The following is a 24,052-nucleotide window of genomic DNA, read 5'->3' on the forward strand; positions in this document are numbered from 1 at the left end:
AGTGTAACAAGCCACCAACTAATGTGTCTCTCCTATTTTCTACCTTTTCCACCATAAATTGCGTTAGCTGAATGTTTGAATTCTGCTTGTCATAGTGTTATGTGAAGCCAAACCTTATTTACCTGAGTGATTCACCTGTCTATGTGTGGTTTGGCCTTGGGTGACAGCTGTGCATGTTGGGACATTTGAGATGAGTGGTAAAGGAAAATAAAGCAGAAAGCTTACAACTAGAAAGGGCAGAGATTATAATGACATAACAAAGTTTAGCATCCATCAGTAGTTTCCTCAGACTGGTCTTCCAACAGCCCCAGACCAGAATAGAAGCAGGACCACTCCATCCTTATTAACAGATAGGAAAAGTGAGGAACATCGTGGTCTTTCAGTTATTTGCTGTTTGGAAATGTCAGGTCCTTGGACAGAAATGTTTGTGGTTGAGAAGCTGAGGTGCAGTTTGGCATTCTGCATTGGGGTAGTTTCAATCAGCTTACTCTTCGGGTAGTCTCTTTCCCCCTCTTAGAACAAATGTGTTTGTTCAAATGCAGAGAAGTGCTCAGTTTCTCTTGATGTCAGTCCTGATTTTGGTGACAGTAGTAACAAAGTACTTTCCAGTTCAGTACTAGGGTAAGATCACATCAGACAACTGGTTAAGCTAGGCTAGATTGAAATGGTTTCTTCTTTCCTGTGAAGAGTTGGGTTTGCTCTCATAGAAGCTGACTGACTGCTAGCTGTTAGGTAAACAATGCAGTTTTACACATTTGTTTGGTATTTGTGTGCACTATTGTGTATTTTACTGTAAATGAAGAAGATATTGGAGTGACAGAACAGGGATGAGTTCCTCCCACTTGCGGTCTGTGCTGTGTCAGCTTAGTTTTCAGCCTGCAGGTGCTTGAGGGGTAAAATGAAAGGTTCCCTGACTTTAGGTCATTATAAATGAAGAGTGAGCATTTCCTGAAACACACCACTTCAATTGGCACAGCTTAAATAAAATTATTTTATACATGGCAAAAATCAAAATGCCTGAATTTTCATGCAGCCAGATTAAAAAGATGATTTTGTGGCCTTTAACCTTTGCTAAACTAAACATAGCATAATCAGAACTTTTTTTTTTTTTTTTAAGCTTACTTACAGCTGCTTTTGAGATAGCATTTTCTGTTTTTTTCTTTGACAGAAAACTTTTGTGTCATCCTCTGTCTAATTCTAAAGATACTATTCTCTGTAGATGAGGACAACAAAATTAGGTTTTGATGTCTTGGAGCTTTTTTCTTAGTGTTAGGGGAGTTTGATTTATTGTTTTGAAAAATACAAAACATGAAGCAATTTTTAGAGATAAGAAACTGAAGATGAGAATACTGGAAATAAGGCAATAGAAAATACAGCTTCTTCTCTGAGCTATCTCTTTGGTCATTGCTTTAACTACTGGGAAATGGCAGGGACAGCATACACAGAAAACACGAAATCCAGCAAAGGTAAAAAATTGCAATCTCTGTGGCAATTAAGAAACCCATTATATTGATAACAAACTTAAGAGGCATTACCAGAGTCTGTTTCAATAAGTTTGTCACCAAACTACTTTTAATTTTCCCAGACAATTTCACATAATGAGCTGATTTGAAGTGGTTTCATTTTGGACAGCAGGTTGAAGCTAAGACAGAAATTTTTCTAGCAAACTGCTAGATTTCACATAATAAGAAATACGAATTGTACTGGACAGCAGATAGAACAGCTGAGGAAACAAAAGAGGTTAGTACCCTTAAAATTGCACAGCAGTTTTAATTAAAGATTTAATTTAAAGCTATGACAAACAGAAATTAGAACCCATTTTGAACGGTCAGGAAGTAAAAGCAACTTTACGTTTTAAATTTTCTCAGTACAATCTTTGAATTTGAAAATTCTGAGGGGGAAGAAATCTCAAAATACCATTTGTCTGAGCTCAAAATGCGTTGAAACGACTGAAAGGACTCATTCAAGAATTCAAAATACCAAGGAGTGAAAGATAAGGTTTTAAACAGTCCTCCCTATTTATCATTGTATTCTATTAAGCCACCTTTCTGCTCTGAAACATCATTATAACAAGCAGACTAAACTTGAAGTAATTTGTATAACCTTTCTCGAGTGTCCCTTGAAGAAATGCATGGGAAGTACTACACCCCCATAAAAGATGTTTGTCTCTGTATTAATAGTTACTCTGTAGGCAGTGTGTAAGTGAGGTGTTCAAGAGCTTGCATTTTTGTTGGTAGAGTTTGACCAGCCAAAGTTGTCATTGCAAATGGCTTTCTGAAAAGCCAGTTATGGATGCAGGTCCCAGCTGGAAAATACTACTTGTTTAATGTAACTGTGGTCTTCTACACCCTGTATTCTGCCCATAACATGCAGGAAATTGCAGAGATTTTTTTTTCCTTTATAGTCCTAAATTATTTAAACTGAGTTAACCAGACCTTCTGACACACTAGCTAAGTCAGAGAAATCGAGGGAGTGCTGGAAGGATCTTAGCTTTCTTTGTTCAGTGCTACAAGGAGTAGGCTAAGGGAAAGTGATCTTACTGCTGTCATCTGAGAAGATGCAGCCAGGGCTTTCTTGGAGGAACAGTGGTAGGATGTTTGGCAGCAGGCATAAGCTGTAACAAGGAAAACTAACAATAAATTGTTGTCAGAGATGGTGGTCAAATGCTGGAAGAGAGGCCCAGAGAGGTAGTGGGATCTTCATCACTAGAGGCTGCCAGAGCTCACCTGAACCAGATCTGCTTTAAGCTAAGGATGGGAAATAGAAAATCCCAAAGATCCCTCTCGACCTAAATTATTCTTATTAGACAATTGGTCTGCATTAACTGTACTGAAGACCGAGTGCAATTTGACAGCAGCACTTGTCAGATGTCAAAGTGACTGAGAATGAAAGGGCTCCTTTGTGGTATCACTGGGAAACATGATGTAGGTATATTCAAACTGATCTGAGAATTTTCTTGGGCAACCTATTTCACTTGAAAACATGATCTTGGCAGAAGTCTGAAATGGTCATACGTTACTTACCATAGATGTAAAGAACAGGGCTGCTCAGAGGCCCAAAAAGGGGAGGAATGGGAAAAGCAAGCTGAAACTTCACACTGGAAGTAGCTAAATAAGAAATGCTGTAGTAATCGTTCGACTGAAACAGTTTTCTTAGCATGTTGTAAAATGCTCATGTTCTTGTAAAAGGTAAAAATAAGAGCCAGCAGACAGAAAATGTAATTCATGTCATGCTTTCTAGCTTATGGTAAAAATCTCATGAGAAGAATTGGCATTTTCCTACAGCAAGTATTGAATATTTGCCTGTGTTATTCCTACCTTCAATTAGGGTAATGTTTAAGATGCCTCTATGTGCCTCATTTAATAACATATTACACAAGTGAATCATTTGAAGAATTCTTCAGTGAAATATGGAAATAATTTTCACATAACATCAGCAAGTTAACATCTTATTTTGATGTACTGCTCTACACTTAATATCCTAGCTTGGCCTTTGTTGATGTATTTACTCTGAAGTTGAAGCAATTTAAAACACTAAATGGTGTGACTGTGCATTCAATCTCATTACAGACTCAATGCAACAGCCGTCAAGCACCTCATTATTGTAAAACCCAATTTTGGTAGAGGGCAGAAATTACAGGTAAAATTTACATGTTGACTCCAGAGCAAAAAGAGTGTCATCCATCATTCACTGGGTCAGATCTGAATTGCTGTAATCTGTGTAATTGCCAAAGAGTGCTTATGACTGAAACAGCAAAATTCTTTTAAAAGTGCATATCCTTTGAAAATGTTTTAGAAATTTTTAGTGCATCTTTTCCACAGGTATCCAAGGGTGGATTTGATACCATAAAGGAGTTACAAAGGCATCTGTCACTGAGATTTTGATGGACATGCATTGGGTGGGCTGGTTTGTGAGGACATGCATTTACTCAAACCCGTGTTCTCTGTTATTAATTTGTATGGGTTTTTTGCTTGTTATTTTCTTCTCCAAGCACCTTTACCTAAGGTGGTTGCAGATACTAGAGAAGAAAATGAAAACCAAATCTTCTACTAGTTAGGAGGAGCAAAAAAGAAGATCTTGGATTCCATACTTATAAAGGCCTTTTAAATCTCTTAATTTTGGAGTTACCCGTACTTGTGTACACTGAAACATGTTCATGCACCAGACCAGTAATTATATGAAATTATTATTCTTTTTAAGTTATGAGAAAATTCTCTGACTATTGGATCTATTTGCACTGCGTCAATACAGATCAGGAATAAGACATAGATAAACACACAGAGCATGGGAAATGCCTTGTATCACTGAAGAATTCAAAGATTGATTGTTTGTTGGTACAGTTGCATTTTGGTTACTGCCAACACGCATTTTCCTAATTCCAAATATGTGTAGGTATAGAGGAGCCCAATGGCAATCCATTCAGAGTGAACAGAGATGTAAATAATTGAAGAAGGAAGACATTGCTTTGTGCTCTAAGCAGCAATCAAGTTTTAGCATGTTCTAAATTTTGTAGCGTCTCTCATGGAATATTTGGGACCCAGTTTAGTTATCGACACTCCTTTTTGGCATGATGGGATATATACTGAGGCTAGCTCTACTCTTCTGTGCTCTTAGGAAATATCATGGTGACACTGCCATACCATTCCTTATATCTCCGATGCTTTGCAACTGTCTTTCAACAAGCATTGTAAGAGAGTAGATAAATTTCGGTTCGTAGGGCAACCATACTCAGCAGAGGGCAGGTGAGGGAAGGAATTAAGAGTTTCACAGGTCTGGGAGAAAGTCTGGAAATGACTTTCAAATTACAATTCATACAGAACTATGTCATAGACAATTTGACCATAGAGATTGCACTTGTGAGGTGGAAACATCTGTCTGGGACTTCAATATCAGTCTCTTGCATCCCTTCTCCCTTGAGTGCCATCACTGCTGGCTTATAGGCATTCCTTTCTCTCTGTTAGCAGTGGGTCGTTCATGGACTTTATTGCACTTTGTATAAATTTATCCTTTAAAGACAGGTAAATGTAGATGAAGTCTTGTGCAGTATGTGCCCAAATCTTAGGGGTGTTGCTTGCCTAATGTAAATTTCATGAAATGTTCTCCTAGCAGGCAGTGATGTCAAGACCAGCAGGTGTTCCAGTGTTTTTTGTGTGTGGCTGTTGGCAGTAGGACTTCATCAATACTGGGTATGTGAATTCATTTTCTTGTGTGCATCATTTGAGGAACTGAGAACTCCTTCCCTCTACCACTAACTCTGTAATCACTGTAAGAGCTGAATTGTTTGTTTTGCCCTTTTGTTGTCAGTTTATGCTAACAAAGACTGATAGGGACTTGCAGATTTCAAAAGGAAAACATAACTCTTGTGTATACTCATAGGTTCCTTTTAGAAGTGCTTAAGGGACAACCTCATGTCAGACAAAGTTTTATAAAAGACACTCCAAGTATCTTGCTTCTCATCTTTAATATTGGTTGACAACATAGATATTTCTCACACCTCAAGAATTCCAGAGGGAGAGAAACTCTCAAAAATTCTGGATGGCTTGGATCTCTATAGCTTGTTTTTGAAAGTGTTATTTAGCCAAAGTCTTGGCACTGTGTCAGAAGGAAGTAGGTCTACTCTAACACTGCTGACAAAGCTCTGTTGCTTCCAGGGCCCAGGTTAGGATCTCTGTGAGGCTGCGCTGTGTCCTGAAGCTTTAGGACCCATCTTTGGTAGCTCAGTAGAGCACAGATCCTGGGAAGCATGGACACACCAGCAGAGGAATGGCACGGCACTGACACCAGCGGTACATTTGGCACTGGTAGGACTTTTTGCTGACAGCATGCTGCAATTTTTTTGTGAATCAATTTTTGATACCAAAAATAGCTACTGGCTTATTCAGAGACTGAGTCTATCACGGTATTGGTGGTACTGTGATTGCAAAACACTCCCAGTATGGAGTAGGATATAACTTCCTAGAGGAAAGTCAGAATAAGCTAGTAGAAATCATACTAGGGAAGAAATTAACACTCTCCATAAAATATGATTTGGCTGTCACAGCTCTTCTCGTGCCTGCAGTTGGAGCTGCAATGTGATCGTATCCCTTGCTGATTTAGCTGAGACAGTGGCAATGTGTGCTTGGCCTAAGTTGCATGAGTGACTCTTCAAATATTTGGTCAAGGATTTTGGGAAGAAAATAGAAAGTAAGTAAATGACAAGAAGGCAAGAAAGGCTCAGGGTCTAAGTTAACTGGAGGTACAAACCCCAGTATGTTGTCCCTGAACCTCTGTTGCAAAGGGAATGAACTCAGGACTGGCTCCAGCCATCAGATAAAGGTCTTCATTATCCAGAAACCTCCTGAGGGTGGGCAGGTGGCTCCTTGTATATCAGAGTCCTTGGAGGCCACAGGAGTTCTCCTTGTTGGTGAGAAAGGGGTCATCTTTGTTGGGGGAGGAACTATGAAGTGAGAGAGCAACTGCTTGCAGCACTATCCATTGCTCCTTTTCTTCTCCTGCTGTCCTACCTGACAGAGTAACTGGACTTTAAAGCTCTGTCCCAGTTTTGAGCTCAACTTGGCCCCTGTGTAACTGATAAATTCAGTTTTTCTCACACTGCTAAGAAACCCTGAGCCAACTTACAGCAGGTGTACCTTCTGGTTGTATTGCAAATACAATAACTAAACAGTAAATGGGAAGTCCTTCCTCACTGCTCTTCTTGATGTGCCTGTCTTTGGATCAGGAGCAGGAAGCAGCTTCTCTTTTAGATTCGTTTTCATGCTGCAGGAAGAGCCACTATAGCCATCTGTTGAGGAGAATTAGCAGTTTGCAATATGTTACATCTGTAAATGGATAAACTCTTCCAGACATTACATGTGTTTATATACATACTCTGGAGTAATTGAGTATAGCTGAGGAACACAACTTGCTGCTTCATTCCCAAGTAACGAGCCATATGACAAGAGGAAATGGTCTCAAGTTGCACTGGGGGAGGTTTAGAATGGATATTAGGAGAAAAATTCTTCACCAAAAGGGTTGTAAAGCACTGGAAGAGGCTGCCCAGGGAAGTGGTTGATTCAGCATCCTTGCAGACACTTAAAAGATGTGTAGATGTGGTGCTTAGGGACATGGATTAGTGGTGGACTTGGCAGTGCTGGATTAATGGCTGGACTCGATCTTAGAGGTCTTTTCAACATAGGCAATTCTGTGATTCTCCTCCAGCTGATAGACAGTATGCTTTTACAGAGTGCATAAAGGGTAATTTTAATTTCAAATGTATTTTATGCAAGTGCAGATGATAAGGCAAGGATTAACATAGTAGAGTATACATCTATATTGTTGTTCAGAATTGTCTAATTATTTCAAGAATTATTTTGCCTCAAACATGTTCTGAAGGTTCTCAGTTGGATTTATTTGATATCAGAATTTTGACTGCTACATCTTAGAGTGCTGGGATTATTTGATTTTGTTCCAGGCTTATCTTTCTTTGAAGTATAGCAAAATACCCAATTACTTAAGCTTCATGGATAACTATGTTGTAAAGCTTTGTTTCTTGCTAAGACACTTTTATTTTCCCTCTAATACCTAACTGAGAGAACTAATTTTAAAAAAGCGGCAAACATGCATCCTCACAGCGAATATGCTTTTGTTCCTGTGTTCTATTTGATATTTCACTTACTGCAAGCAGCAAACTGAAATGACAGGCCTAACAAAAACTGTAATGGCTTTTAGTGATAAGCAGTCAAATAAGTATCACATGGTAGCAGCTTTGAAATTGTTGATTAGAGAGATTCTATCACATTTCTCTGATTTACTAGGCTTACATGTCACTTTTATTTGCAAACTGCTTGCATATTGTAGGTTTGGGTTTTTTGTGTGTTTAACTCCTCAGTGTGGTGTCTGAAATTGATTCTATGGTCCTGAGCTTTTCCATGTATTGATGCTTAATCCCTGCTTTTACAGCTGCCTTTGCTTCAGGTATTCTCTCAAGAATGGCACAGACTCAAGCCAGACTCTGAGAACCAATACCCAAACCAGCAGGCAAATAATTTACTTGTGGAAGCCTGAATTTCGCTGGGGTTTCATATTATTCAGTCTTGCTTATAAATCATCAGCACCGGGAGCCATGGTACGGAACAGTGTGAACTTCACTGGCATTTCTTTCTCTTGCTTTTAAAAAGCATTTTAAACTTTTATCATGGTGAGAAAGGGCTGTAGAACATCAGTTCTAATTGCGTTGCAAATAGAAATGAAATGAAGAGCAGACCCACTTTCGTTAATGTTTTCTAAGATGAAATATGCCATTTTCATGATTTAGAAGTGGAACATTGAGACTTTAATGTTTTTGCTTGGCAATATTGAGTTGCAAGTGAAGGCTTTGGACAGGCATATTTGAGGAAACAAGACTGGCTAAGAGGACAACTGTGTGTGTAACAGTGTGTCAGCATATAGATGAGCCAGTCTGCTTTCTCTCTAGCTTCTACACTGTTCCAAATGAAATGCATTCTGTTATCCCATTAAACCAACAAACTGTCTTAGAATGTGTCATTTTATAAACAAGACCAAATAAACACCCTCTGTAGCCAGTCTTGCTGCGGGAGAGGCAGACTCCTTATGACTGATACAAATCCAGTGAATGTAAATGAAGCAGACTTCCAGAGGTTAATTCTGTGGAAAAAAATAAAAAAATCTCTGCTGCTTCTCCAGTAAAAAGCATTGAGACTGCCTTCTAGTAGGGGAGTTGTGTGTATTTGTCCCTAGGAAGGTTATTTTGATCTTGTATTTGTTCAGTCTTCTGTTTTCTGGATTAGTGAGTTTTTGATTTCTCTTCCCCTGCATATTTTACGGCATAAGAATGCCATAGAAGGAAGACAGTGGGAACTCTGTGAAGTAAGAGGTGACTGATGGCATTAGCTACGTGCTAAAGGAGCCAGGGCGAATCCTATATTTTCTCTTCCAGTGGAGGATAATAAAATATATGTATTTTAGCATTGACTCTTACAGGTGCTTTGCATTGCACTGAGTCTGACTCCAGTGGGGGCCACTCAGAGCATTTCCCAGTGTTCCAGTTATCGTATTTCCTTCTCTTAACTGAAATGGGGTTATTTGTATAGGTGCAGCACACTTTTGTATAGTGTTTTGTCATGCATTAGTTGTCTCAATTTCTTTCCAGTGTCTTTCCCTTTCCCCCTAATAATTTAAACAGCTGGTTCTATGGTAATGAGTCCCTTTGAACTCTCAGTGTGTGTATATTTCCATTTACACTGCTGGCACTTTGTTCTGAACCTTCTCCCCTTCTGTTCAAATAGATTACTTGCATTATCAAATTTGTCTCATTGTTCACATTAGCATTGCTGTGGATTCTCCAGATTCCCCTTCCTTACTAAATTTATTGCTCATTTTTCAAAGGCCTTTATCAAACTCTAGTAGGTGTTACTTCAAATAAATCTTCACTCATAGTTCTCAGATAATCAAAATGAAGGAGGAAAAATTGTATTTTTAATTGCACAAACTATCCTGTGGAGGGATTTAGCTAACCTATTGACTTTTCATTACATAACAATTCATATTCAGATTATTTTTGGCAGCTTGCATTTTGTCTGTATTATCGATGATCATTTAAACTTCTGTAGCAATTTTTAATATAATTGATGTTGACCAGGATAATTTTTTAATGCCAACAGGCGGAGAGTCTTGTGCAGTGATTTGAGATATGGCTGAAAACCAGGAGTCTTAAGAATGTGGTCAAAGATAAGTAATTGAATGACTCTGTTTTAAGATAGCACTGATTGTTCATGAGCAGTTTCCAGGGAAAGCCAAGGCAATGGCCACAGCAGCAGCAATGATTAGACATAATGAAAAAACCTTAATACATATCATAATAAAGATAGGTCTGCTTTCCATGTCATGCTGGGGTCTCTGTTTAGACCTGGGCAAGCCAGGTGTCTTAGTAAGCTCCTAGTTAAGCACATGGAATATTAATTTATTGAACTTGCTGAATCAGGAACTCCTGATGAATTCCCACCTTTCCTCATTTGTACAAAACTTATTTACAGCTGAATGTGAAAGAGTGGATTTGCTTTTGACAACCAAGAAAGCCTTGGTGCCAACAGCTGATGCAGTAATTATTAGAGACTGGGAATTCCCAATTACATAAAATTTCTTAAAGAAAACTAATTACTTAGTGCAATTACTATCATTCCCTGTAAGGGTCCATGGCCTACATTCTGCTGGAGTTGAACAAGTTACTAAACAGAGGAACTTTTAAAAACTCTTCTACCTTAATACCCAACCTAATTTCAGCCTTTTTTATAAATCTTGCTCTTGCTGTGTTTTGTTTAACTTGATCTGAGTTTTATTAATTTTAAGCGTCTAACTATAGACTTGGTTTTCATACTTCCTTTTATTAGACTTTTAAACCCTGGAAGATCCAGAAACTGTAGGTACAAAGCTTTCTATCTAGAGTTAAACTGTTCATGTGTTTTGAATACTAAATGTCTCTCCCATATATAATTTACAAGTATAAATACATGGGGAGCAGTTAGTGTAACAACATCCAGTGCTTTTAGGGCTGCTCTGTTTTGGAGGCTCTTATTCACAGCTCTTATTTCCTGTAACCCTACAGTTAGTATTTCCCACCACGTGCACATACTGCAAACATAATTTACCTTTCCAGGATCAGACTCTTGCTGTTTACTTCTGTAAAAGCAGACAGATGCTATTAGCTCATTTTCATTTCATGACCAAAGTGCCAGTAAAATAATTCAGGCACAGCTCTCAACGTACGATGATGGGAAACCTGCAATCCCCAAATTCGTTTGCGTGTAGTTTGGTCTGGAGTACAGGTTTCTAAATAACAAGACCTTTCTCTAAATGAGAAGCACACTGGCTACTGCTTTTAATCTCAGCATCTTTTTCATTTGCTGCTCACTTATTACCTGAACTGAAAGTGAGGCTGAGTGTGAATGTTTCTCTGATTCTTCACAAGGTGCTGTAGAGAGCAATCTCTTCATTTTTCACCCAGATAACTTGCAGAAAAACTTTTTAGACATTGTGTGTGGGAGGGCAATATGACACTGTGGGCCAAGGAGTCAACTTGAAATCTGAATTCAGATTGCATCTTGGATTTATTTCATGGTGAATCTAAGGAGCCTGGTTGTGAGTATGTGGTGAGGTTACGTGGATCACCGTTTTGTAATGAGTTGGATCTGGTTGTGTGAGCTGAATTCAAGTCTTTTAGCTCCCAGAAAGAGGCATGTACTGGTTGTGTTCTGTGTCACAAAGATCCTTACTTCTGCAGGCACTAGACAACTGAACATTTTTAAGCCATTTAGTCCCCCTGAATAGAGAAAGATGTAGCTGTCAAATGTGTTATACTGATTTTCATTGTAATCCAGCTATCTAGGTAGGCACAATTTTCTGAACTCCTGTGCTGTTGCTTTTAATGAAATACCTACACATGGATGCCTTTGTAGCATTACTTTGTACCAGAAATGCTGGACTCATGTATATATTTTGATTTTCTGCATGGCTTTGGAGCCAAGGGACCCAAATAATCAATTAGTTCAATGACATATCACAGAGACAATCTGTACCCTAAAATGTTTATAATTTGATTGTTTGCTGCTCAGTCACAGAGTAGAAGAGGGTGGAAAGGACTTCTGTAGATCACCTATTCTAAGCCTGTGCTCAAAGTAGGTTGCTCAGGGCAGTGTCCAGACAAGTTTTGGATATCTCTAAAGATGAAGACTCCACAAGTTCTCCAAGTGTGTTGCAGTGTCCAACCAAACTTATAGTAAACAATTTCCTTTTCTTTAATCAGAATTTCCTGAATTTCAGTTTGTGCCGATTGCCTCTTGTGCTGTCACTGGACATTACTGACGAGAACTTGGCTTCATGTCCTTAATTCCCCATCTCATCATATATATCAATAAGACCACTTTGAGCCATGACTCTCTTTAAAAAGATCAAAAGTGCATGGTAATTTCTAGTAAATGTGCTCTAAATATGCCAGATATAGAGCATGTTTGAGAGACTGGAGACAAAGACCTGTCTTCAAGGTTCTCACTTTTTCTTTGTAGCTGACACATTCTTTGTTTTCTTTTGTTTATTTGGTAGGTTTTTTTGGTTTTTGGTTGTTTTTTGGGGTTTTTTGGTTAGTTTTTTTGTAGCCTAGTACATTTCAATTTCTGCATAGTGCAGTTTTAATTTTTTTCCAGTTGGTAGTGTTTTCTTGACGTTTCATGATGGAGAGGGGAAAACAGAAGGCCTGGTTTTGCTTTCCCATTCTGTTCAGTCTAGCACTGGCTAATAAGTTCGTGTGGGAAGCATATGATCCACCACTTTCCTGTTTTCCAGAGGAAATGAGAGAGAATGTATGCAACGATGAAATGAAAACTTCAGAAATATGTGACCTCTCACTTATTTCACTTGCTATTTGTATCTGTGCTATTGCTTTCCTCTAATGGGTACAGCTCTCGTTCAGTGAATATTGAAAATGTGTGGACGTTGAAGGAGTAACAAGGTTCTAATGAACTGAAAAAGGAAGAGTTTTTAGCAAAGAAAAATGAATAATTTTTCCTCCATCAATAATGTATGTAGCTAATTGACAAAAAAGCTTCTTACGCAATCTAACTTGTCTAGGTTTGTGCAAAACAATACCGTTTTTAGCCACTTTCAGTGGGCTCAAAATCTATTTTGTAGGCCTCCAGCTTCCTGGTGATGTGACATCAGCACAACAGCCCAAGCTGGTAATTATATTAAAAGAAGAATATAATGAGACAAAAGAATAAGGCTGTAGCTTGATATTTTCCATTGATAAATTTAGAACTTGCAAAAGCTGAAATAATAGTTGTAGTGATAAAAAGAAATATAATTTTTATACTTACCTGCTGTTCTGAAAAACCAATGTATAATTATTGTAGGAGGGAGAAAAATACATCTCTCCCCCTCACTCTGCTACTTTTTCCTCTTCTCTTCAGTGTTGAAATCATCCAGTTTAATTAAATCACCAGACTATTTCTGCACAAAGGATGACATTTTATTAATGATGCATGATGTGTATGAGACAGAATTAACCCAATTTTCAAATGGATTTCAATTTGGAAAGGGCAGCATGTAAAAATGTCTTGTAAATGTGTGGGACGAGCTTGTTGAGCAGCTTTCTGATGGAGATGGGATTACAAAATGATGAATAATTAGACAACAGTCACTCCAATCCCTTGCTTTATAATGTAGCCCAATACCATTACCTTTTCCATGGGTTGTTTAGTTTTGCCTGTTTTCTCAGTTATGTTTCTTTCCTGGCAGTAAATCTGAGGGACACTAGTTTAGGTGACAATATTTACAAGTAACTGGAAGGGGCTGAAGGTGACTGTTTTGATGTTAGGCACTATGTTTGTGGTGGGGCTCATGTTTCAAGTATACCTGTAGAGCCTGAGCTTCAGAGGGTGTTTGGGGTTCACTCGGGCTCACTTCATTTGTATCTGAATCGGGTAGTTACAGCAGGTCAATGGTCATATAGTAAGTTGTTTATAGATTTGAAGAATTGTAAGTTGTTAAAAAGCTTTTATCCATTCTCCCAAGGGAATGGATAATCTGCCTCATCTTTCAGACTTGCATTCTTGAAATTTATCTGTATGTCTTAGAGGTTCACACTCTATTGCCAACTCCCCTTACTCTGGATTGAGAAATATCTTTCTAATTTTACCTTTCTAATTCATAGGAAAACTGGATAGGCGTGATTTTCCAGGTTTTGAGGGGTTTTTTTATCATAGCAGATTTGGGGAAAGAAAACTTCACTTACATTTCCATATCTCTGAAATGTAATTTTTATCAAAATAGTTCTCAAAAAGCATTAACCTCTGAGAACAGAGTTTTGTGGAATAGACAGTGAAAAGGTTTGAAACAGACCACTAAAACGTCTTGCTGATAAAATGGCAAGACAAATTTGGCTGCTAGAAGTATGAGATTCATTTTTTGTGGCTGTTATGTATGGCGTAAAGTGATGAAGGCACTAATCCATGAATTTGGAAGCAGATTTTTAAAGGGTCAGGCTGTGAAACTCAGAACGAATGTGCAAATTATAGTATTCCCTTGTTCTTTATTGATACAAAAATGGTTATATAGGGATTTTTGGTAAGCTCTGTGTTAAAATATTTTTTGTTGCCTCTGTTGAGAGAAATTCTTGAGCTACAAGATTGGTGATGGTGTTCATAATGAAGTAAGGGTTGGAGGTCCATGTTATTCCAGCTATCTGTGCTCATGTAACTCTGATTCCTGACCCAAAGGAGCAAACACTCCATAACAACAAGACATGGCAGCATAAATATCCTGCCCTTCTGTTTAGAATATCAATCTTGGCTACTTGCTTAGGAATGGAGGCAGATAATCTTCTGCATTAAGTGTGGAAACAGTGAAATGTGTTTTGGAATTTAAGGTAGAAGAAATTTCTAGCTTAGAAGAATTTTCTCTTTAGAAAAAATAGAGAGAAATAAAAGCAGATTGGAGGAGTGTTGACCCAATTTAATTTACCCTTGTTAAGGTGCTATCATAAGAAATTCAGAATTACCATCCTGTCTATCTGTACTTTGGCTTGGGGAAATATGGCTCTATAACCAGGAGCAGAGCTGAAAGTCGAGGTCACAGTTCAACCCAAGAGTTCAGAGGTGTGGTGGAAAATTTCATTCTGAACTTGGCTTACTTATAAACATATGAGATGATTATTTCTTTTTTCTATAGTTATTCCTTTGATTTTTTTCTTTCCCCTCATGCTTTGGTTCTCATTCACTGTTACTGTCTAGCAGAACTTTGCACCTCCTTCTGTGTGGAAGGAGGGGCTGTACCATGTGTGCATCATCCTTAATAGACCTTTTCTCTCTTTCAGAACAAGGAATGAAGAAAATGAGCAACATCTATGAATCAGCAGCCAATACCCTGGGAATTTTTAACAGCCCATGCCTGACTAAAGTGGAGTTGCGAGTTGCATGCAAAGGCATATCAGACAGGGATGCCCTCTCAAAACCAGATCCTTGTGTCATCCTTAAAATGCAGTCGCACGGCCAGTGGTTTGAGGTGAGTGTTTAATAAAGCAAAATTGATTCTTCTGGCACTTTAGGATGGCATAGATGAACTGAGGCCAAACTGAAATAGGAAGAACAGTAAAGAGGAGAAGCAATTTGAAGCCTGTGGCATAATCTTGCAAGGGTGAAGGAAGATTTTCCATTAACCCTAACACACTTTGAATCAGAAACTTTGAACTTCTTTTTGGAATCTAGATTAAAAATCAAGATGAATAAAGCATAAAGCATCATAAAACTTTTCCCTTTAGGCCTTACTTTTTCATAAAAGCTATGTAATAGCCAGATGATGATAGTGACCACCAGGCATTACAATATAAAGGGAGGAATACTGTGGAAGACAGGGGGATTTATTATTAGTTGACAAGGGGTTTGGTGACAGGGTAGCTTAACTTGAAAATTTTGAGCATTACAGTTGGATTCATTGTTGCAGTTAGTAAAACTAATGTATTTGCCTTATCAATTTGCCTCCTACTGCAAGTTGCATGTTTGATTAAAATCCTGCTTTGTGGAAGTAATTTCTTTGATAACTGGAAACATGGGGTCTTAAAGAGTTTCAAATTGTAACTATAGAACATAGAATGGAATGTAATATTTTTAATGACATCTTGTTGGTTATTTTATTTAAAAGTTATAGTTGAGTGTTTGTGGTTAATCAAGTTAAAAGGTGTGATTTTAAAAAGAGAACAAAAAGTACATAAGAGAAAATTAGGAATTTATTAAATCCAGTTAATTTTGTGTGCATATTCATCCTTCTCTTTTCAAGAGTGTTAGTATTCAGCATAGAATTGTCTTATCAATGAAAAGATAAAATAATAATGGCGAGCATATACAGAAAGCAAAATTTTGAATTCAGGGATCTTTTAATTTAGCATTTTCAGCCAAGTTTTTCAGACTTTGAGGATTTTGTTCCATTTATTCCAATCGTTTTGACCTATGAAATTTTTTTCTAGTTCAGACCAGCACCAGCCTAGGAAAGTTAAGGGGTTTTTCATGGTATTCTACTTTTCTCTAGTTTGCTCTTGTAGAACCACTAGACATATCCCTGGTGAAAAACCAGACTATAAATAGAAATAAAACTCTCACCATTGTTTTAGTGCTACAAAATCAGTGTGTCCATGTAACTGAAATTTAGGGTGATATAATAGTTAGCCTAAAAAAGGTAATTTTAGCTCTCTGTATAGAAAAAAAAAGCATTTAGCTGCACTGTGTGTAATCACACAAATAGTAGAAATTAACCAAGCAGTGGAATAAAGGTCAAAATAAATGAAATGCTCCTGTTTGGAAAGGACAAAATGAAAACTTCAATTCTGTCTGAGTTCTCTGAATAACTTTGGGTGCATTTACATGCAGTTTGGCAGGGTAAGTAGATTTAAATTATATATTCTGATGTAGTAATGGAGATTCCCTTTATTTGATGTGGTTTTTAATTTGGAAAGCAATTGCCTGAATGGAGTAATTCTTGCAGAACAGATTTACCCACTGATATGATTCTCATCTTATGTCAGTTGCTCCTGTCTAGTGAGAGTTCAGGCAATTCATTTTACTATGGAAAAAAAATAATTTATTAGTTCATGTTCCTATCAGTGCTGCAAAGCAAATGCCACTCTGCCATGATTAGTCTTTTCTGGCCAGCACCTTCTTAACAGAATTTTTAATTAAGTTCCAATTGCTGAGCTAAATTGAGCAGAGTCACTCAGGTATAGATGGACACATAATTTAGCTGGAAGAATCTTCAGCTGATGGCAATCAATGATCCAGCAAGACCTGAAAAAATAGACAAAGTAATAATTAAAAAATAATAAAATCCAGTTACCAATGAAGTGAGTATATTCAACATAGGAATCACTAAAATGGTAACCAAAAAAACGGAGTAGAACTGAGGAGTGTGGATTAAGTACCTTCATGAATTATCTTGAGTTTCCAGATGCCTTAAACCCCTTGGAGATCCAAACATGCTGTAGCAAGATACAGTATTACTGAAATGTACATACTGATTGCATACTCTGGTTGTGTGAGGTTTTGTGTGAGGAGTAGCTGAATTGAAGGTGTCCAAAATACAGGTTGTGATCTGTGCAGGTTGTGCTCTTGCATTAAAGTGCTTTTGAAATCCATGGAAAGTACTGAGGGCTGCTCTTGGGCCAGATGCAGCTAAAGCATGTGGGCTTAGGCTGATGGCATTGCACTGTGCATGAAGTTAGAGATACTGGGATATAAGGGAGTCACTCTGCACATGCAGACAATCCCTGAAAGTGAGTGATCTGTGCATATTTTTTCTCTGGGAGAATTTTGGTTAAATATGTCAGCCTGTTGCTGAGGAATTTTTTTTTTTTTCAGTTCTGTGTGTGCATATGTGTGTGTGTGTGTAAATTATGCCACCCACATGTGTAAATATAGAATGAAAATGTGTTTATGCTTTTGTAGAGTGGGTTGGTGCCATTTCCAGAGATTGGAAATGGCATCTAAGTGTTCTTCATTTTTTTAAACTGTGTTTTTCCTGTTTTGTTTAGTTTTGGGGGTTTTTATTTGTTTTTTTTTCCTAGACACAAAATTCGTGAGGTTGGAAGGGACCTCTAGAGGTCCCATGGTCCATGTGCTGCTCAGGTGAGGACACCTAGAGCCAGTTGCCCAGGACTGTGTCGGACAGGTTTTGGATATTACTAAAGGAGGGGAATTCTGCATACTCCCTGGGCAACCTGTGCCAGTGCTTGGTCACTGTCACAAGTGAAAAAATGTTTCCTAATATGTTCCTAAGTTTCAACTAGTGCCCATTACCTCTGGCTCTGTTGCTAGCCACCAGTGAAAAGAAGCCCAGCTCTGTTGTCTTTGGACCTTCCCTTCAGGTGTTACATTGATAAGATGTCCCCTGAGTGCTCCAAGTGTGTCACCTCCAAACTTGCCGAAGGTACAGTCTGCCCCATCATCCAGGTCATTAATGAAGATCTTAAACAGAATCCAGTTTTGACCCCTGTGGCCCACTGCTAGTCACAGGCATTTAACTAGAATTTGTCTCACTGATAACCAGCCTCTGGGCCTGGCTGGTTTACAGTCCACCTCACTGTCTGCTCATCCACTCCCTGCATCAACAGCTTCTCTATGAAGATCTTACGGGAGGTGGTTTCAAAGCCCTTATCAGAGTCCAGGTAGAAAATATCCACTGCTCTTCCCTCATTTGCCAGGCCAGGTAGATCTACTTCATCTTAGAAATCTGTCAAGTTGTTCATGCATGACTTTTTCTTGGTTGGCTACTCATGATGATTTTCTTATCCTTAATGTGCCTAGGATTAACTGCTGATCAGCTTCCCAGGAGCTGAGGTGAAATTGGTGGGCCTGTACTTCTCTAGATGATTTGACGAGGGACATAAAACTCCACAACAGTGAAAGTATCAGGAACTTGGACAAATACTCAAAGAATTCTTGGTTCTCTCCCCCATTCTGAGACAGATATACCTGCTGGTTTTTTTCTTCTTGTCTGGGTAGATGTTTCTCTGTAAACAAACTGGCACACACACGCAAGTGTGCACACACACTACCGCCCTAGATTTCCGTATGTTTGTATGTTGTTGCTGGCTGAAAAGCACTATCTCCACCAAGCTTGAATGTAAATTGTATGTTGTGTCTCCCAGGAAAATCAGCAGTTTATCCCTTCTCACACATGAAGTCTAACATGATAGAGTGTGATACAGCAGAATTTAAGATTGTACTATGTTTATGTACTAAAAGCCAATGTGCTGATCCAGGGCTGAATTTTAGCTCTTCTGGCCATGATATTAGGCAGGTGCAAACTTGCAAATTGCCCAAATGCTGTACTTAAACTGTTTGTTTAAGATAATTGTTCAATGGCTGTTTTTCCATCTTGATTTGAATGTGTTCAAGGAGTTTAAATACTGTACTAAGTTTCAGATGGTGAAGACTGAGGTACATGATGATAAATTCCTTTGCTCTATGATTATTTTACCCATCTAGAGTGTGAAGTTCCAGGTGTAATAAATGTTAACTGTTAACTACTGTATAGCATTGGAGCCTTCAGCTGAGATGTGCTGGCACTGGCATTCTCATTAACTCCTTATTCCCAAGAAAGCAGCTTGGGCCTGTTCACAGGTTATCTGCATATGGTAAATACACGCAGTACATGTTATTTTGAAAGCTGTGTAAGTTGCTGAGCTATGTCTGGTCATACAAGTTTTACATGAGATCAGGAGGTGTCACACAGCCTGACTTAACCAGATGGAATGTGACGGAATATGAAAATAGAAGAGGGGCTTAGGAAGGCAAGTAGCCATGTTTGGGAATCAGAAAGTGTTTACTATAGTTGTACTCTTCTGGCTTTCAGCAGCAGGACAGATAGTGTCTGCTGCCTTGTGGATTTGAACAGGCAGCTGGAGGTTTTGCTTTTTACCCAAAGCTTTTATTAAACCTTAATAACCGCAGTGCAAAGAAAGCAGCACCCAAAGACAACAAGCACTTGCTAAAATTAATCTTGATGGAATTGGGTGAAATCATTAGAACGGATAAGTTCATTTACTGAAATAGATTTTTTTTGTTGTAGTTGAAATGTTCTCTGAAGTCATAATTTGTGGAAAACTCACTGAGCTTTGGTAAAAATGTGTTGATATTCTTAAAATAAAAGTTATTCACTTGTAATTCAGCATGACATTTGAAGGATCAGCTTGGCAGGACTAAACAAACAAACCTGAGTTTTCTGTGTTTCCTTTTCCTTTCACTTCAACCTGCACATCCACACAGACCTTCATGCAAACAGATGGTAGAGACCAGTGAGCTAGGAAATGCATGGAACTAGTTAAGGTATAGGATGCACAGTGGAGCCTACTAACAGGCTACATAGGAATGAAGCTGTAGGAAGGACAGTCTTGCTCTTCATCTGTATTTGCTTTTCCCTTTAGTCCTGCTCTCGCTTTTGTTTCATTTCTGAAATCCAGCATCCTTCTCCTTTCTCTGCCTTTTCACCTATCTCAGCTCTCCATTTACATTTCCAGCACCTTCTGCCACATTTCTCTCCTCTCTGTGTTGGAGACTGGGGGAAATTCCCTGCCCCTTCCTAGCATGGGCAAAAAATCTGAAGAGAAGACCCTGAGGCAGACTTCAGCTATTTGTTTCCATAGATACCCAAAAGTAGCTTTCATGTTATCCATCTGTGGCTGTTACAGCCCACTGCAGAAGCCAACAAGCCATGAAATAGGGGAGTCTGTGGGATGATATATTCCATGACTCTACCAAACTGTTCCGAAATGCACACAAAAATTCTGTGAAGAGGGAAAAAATTACCCCCACATATAAGGAGACATGAAAAATTACATCCTTTTTGGTTCATTTTGATGAACAGGTAATAGATTAAGCATTTGGATGGAACTGGAAGTTTCAATGATCAGAAACAAGAACTACCACCAGCAACCATACAGAATGAGGCTTGAGGCTCTCTAACCCCATCTTGCATCTAGTTGGTGATGGTGAAGAAATATGGGATCAGAAAAATATAAAAGTGTCTTTCCAGATTGTTCTTCCAGCTCTCATTGATCCGCAGCTCAGGGAGTTCTTAAAAAAAGAGTTTATACCTTTGGAACTGTGAAAAAAGGTTGTTAGAATAACTTCCATAACTTAGTTCAAATAATTTTAAAAGGTTTTGTATATAAAAGATAAAATTTCAGGATATCATGCGACATAAGGGTCCAGCAGCTTAAGTTGGGGTTGAATAAAGTAATATTACTTGTCTTTTTTAAACTTGCCTCTAGCTGATTATTTTTAGGTTCCTTTCTCCTTTATTAAAGGAGACATTGAGAAAATCCCTGTTCATTTTTCAGTGCCATTTGGGATTTTATTCTTCTGATTTGTCTGTGACTGTATAAAAGGGCAACCTATATTTTGAAGATTCAGCATACCTAACTTATCAAGAAACATGGATTTGTTTGGGTAGTTATTTGAGCTATGTTTATTTCAGAGCATTGCAGACATGTAGTGCCATAACCTGTTGTCGCATTTCCACAGAGATTTCTGAGCAGCAATTTGGGATTTATTCTCTTCTTTAAAAAAACTGCAAGGCTTCATGGTGGACTGGTTTACTGGAAGTTTGATGGGTTTGGGTTTTTTTTAAACAATACTCTAGTCAGTGCTAGAGCTGATTCTAGATACTATTTTTCTGATTTCACTCTTAAGATTTCAACTTGGTGAACAAACATCCTGTATGAAATTATTTGTAAGTAATGGGGTTACAGTAAGATGAACATGCCATCTTAGGAAGATTTTTCCCTGACAAAGAAAGGAACTTAAAAAGTTCTGATGAGATGTTTTATATCAGATTGTGCCAAATTTGGTGGCAAGGAGATGCTTTCACTGAGTAGAGGTTATGAAATTAGCTCCTCTGTTTGTGAAGAAGCTTTTGATTCATTTGCAGATTTGGGAGGTTTTCTCTTCTGGATGTAGAGGAGGGCTGATAATTGGAAATGCTACCTGCAAGTTCTCTGCCCAAAGCTTAAATCAAAGTCTTTAATGAAATACTACTTCAGTTGTAAAACTGGATTCATGTAGATCGTGGTTGACGTAAGCCAATGGGGAAGAACTGAATCTTTAATTGAAATGATCAAGACTTTAGTCAGGAAATAAAGGCAATAGTATTTTTTCTAATTAAGCCACAAGGTGGCCAAAGTCCTACCTTTCCTGACTCAGGGCTGGTAGTCAAGTTGATTGGCCCCTCCTGCCCAGATCATTCAGGCCTTCAGATCACTTGGTCTTGTATGAGCACAGGTCTGTGCCCTGCACAACTCACAGGTGATGATCTGTGAGTGCAGCTTTTGATTTATTGACCTGTGGACCAAGGAAGAAATGGGAGCAGTCCTGCTGCATTCAGTTCCCAAGGGATGTTCCTAGAAGATTATGCTTAAGAGTTTTTTAGGTGCCAGTAGACTTACTTTGATTCCATTCATCAGACTGAAAGCTGTGATTTTGTTTACACCATAGCATTGTGCCTGTGTATATGCCTTTATGGTTTATTTCATCCTCATAATTTATTATCATACTCTTCTTTCTCCTTTTTCATCCAGTCTCTGTTGATGCTAATGAATGTTTCTTTGCTCAAAACTACTTGGTAACCTCTGTTGCTGCCAATATTTGCTTTTAGCTTTTGCTTTCTGTTCCTGGTACATTTCCTTGAAGTCTTTTTGTATGGTGTGACTGTCAAAGACAGCTCATCTTTTTCAAGCACCACTGGAAGTCTGTGGGGTCAGGCTGCAGGCTAATTGAATGTTTTATCTTGGTCCATTCTCAGCCTGAATTCATCTAATCAGGTATCTTCCTTTCCAAGTCTTAATATTTTGGAGGCACCCTTTCTTCCAAGGGTTTGCCTGCTGAAGACCTCCAGTCATTAACTCTTTCTGGAAAAAGAAAAGTTCTCCACATGGTGGGAATCTGCTATGCAGTTTTCCTCCATATCCAACAGAACATCATTCATCATATTCTGTGCAGGCCCTAATGCACTTAGTACATATTTACAAATACATATACGTAAGCTCAAACCCCGGAACTGTAATTTATATTACCCTTCTTGTTAAAAAGAAAAAGAACTCTCTCCCAGATCTCTCCAAACTACTTATGCAAAATTGGGAGTCTGAAAACTAAAGGCTGTAATTTTCTTGTGTTGGCAAATACTTGATAAGAAGCTACCACTGGGAATTTTTTCCTCCTGTGTCTAGTTCAGAAATATGAACATCATTAGGTTTTGATGAGATTTTTCTTTTTAGACCCGAGGTAGTAATGTGTCTATTTATTTAAAATCCATTTTATAATAACTCCCTCTTGTTTTTATCTCATCCATCACTGCTGCTTCTTCTTGAGCCTTCTCCTTGTCTCAGCATTTAAAGACAGCCACACTGCTTTTTTTCCTGTCTTTTTAAATCAGCTAGTCTTTCAGCTTGAACTCATTTGAATCAGACAGATTGTCTCAACTGAAAACAAATACTGTCATGTTGAGTCAATATATATGAAATATCATATTATTCCACCAGCTCAAACATCATTTTCTGCCTCTGTAGTGCAGTTTGTGAAATGTAATGCGTGTGCAAAGGAGAGAAAGTAGATGTCTTTTTTCTTATTGAGAGCGGTCATATTTGGGTGGGTTGATTCCTCTCTGCCAGAGCTGGAAGCTGGCTTTTCTGGCTGTACAACTAAACCTCTTCAGGTCCCCTGTCTTCAAGCTATGGAGACTGAAGAGTTATTTTCTCATACTTTACATAATTGAATAAAACCAAGTGTACTCCTGGGAAGTCAGGAGGGAGTGCTTATGTCTGAGAGGTGGTAAAAGCTGCATGGTCTTTCCCTGAACCTGTGGCCTGGAGCATCCTCTCCCAGGAAGATCCAGGAGCCTTCTGCCTGGTAAAGCAGGCCCTAGGAGAGCCATGGAAATGAAATGTGGAATCATGTTGTCATTTTTCTATGTTAGGAAATAGTTACCTGCTTAAAAATCAGTTCAATACTGCACTAGCTTAGATGGAAATCTGAATGACCCGTACTTGTTTACATCCCATTTCAGTGTCCAGAGGATCAGGGATTATGGAAATGTTTGAGGAACTCTGTTCCTGGCAAGAAATTTCTTTACAATTTCATTCCTCCAGCATTCATTCCTTCATTCATTCCTTCATTCATGCCTTCAGCCAGGACACGTCTGTGTTTGTAAGCAGCACTGTGCACTTACCTTGTTGTTCATACCTGTGGAGGAACTGGGTTGGGTGCTCTGTGGTCGGATTTCTCCATGGCTTTCCAAACATTTGTGTGTTGTTGCTGGTGGAAACATTTTGAACCATTTTAAGCTACTTGAAAATTTTGCCTTCATCTTAAATTTTGAGTAGTTGGATTGCAGACATGAAATACTAAGAAAGAACTGAGAAGAGTTCTCATCTGTTCTTGTATTTATGACATTTGAAATGTCAAAATACAATAGCCAATAAAATATTTTACTCTACATTAATAAAAGTGCTTTTTTGCCTCATTAA

General features: G+C 38.4%; 1 protein-coding gene across 7 annotated transcripts in view; it reads left to right on the forward strand.

Annotated features, from left to right (window-relative positions):
• CPNE4 (copine 4) overlaps positions 1–24,052 on the forward strand; it is a 271,348-nt gene that overhangs the window by 81,912 nt on the left and 165,384 nt on the right. For 5 of the 7 annotated variants that reach the window (XM_066193444.1, XM_066193417.1, XM_066193426.1 and 2 more), the window contains one exon: positions 14,861–15,048. In XM_066193444.1, the coding sequence (XP_066049541.1) occupies positions 14,861–15,048 (188 nt within the window). Of the gene's footprint in view, positions 1–5,651; positions 5,802–8,075; positions 8,105–14,860; positions 15,049–24,052 lie in introns of those variants that run through there. The other 2 variants (XM_066193436.1, XM_066193462.1) reach the window with 2 other exon arrangements.

This window comes from Chamaea fasciata, unplaced genomic scaffold (assembly GCF_029207755.1).
Source record: "Chamaea fasciata isolate MVZ Bird 193981 ecotype frontalis unplaced genomic scaffold, bChaFas1.0.hap1 SCAF_1, whole genome shotgun sequence".
Taxonomy (NCBI): domain Eukaryota; kingdom Metazoa; phylum Chordata; class Aves; order Passeriformes; family Sylviidae; genus Chamaea; species Chamaea fasciata.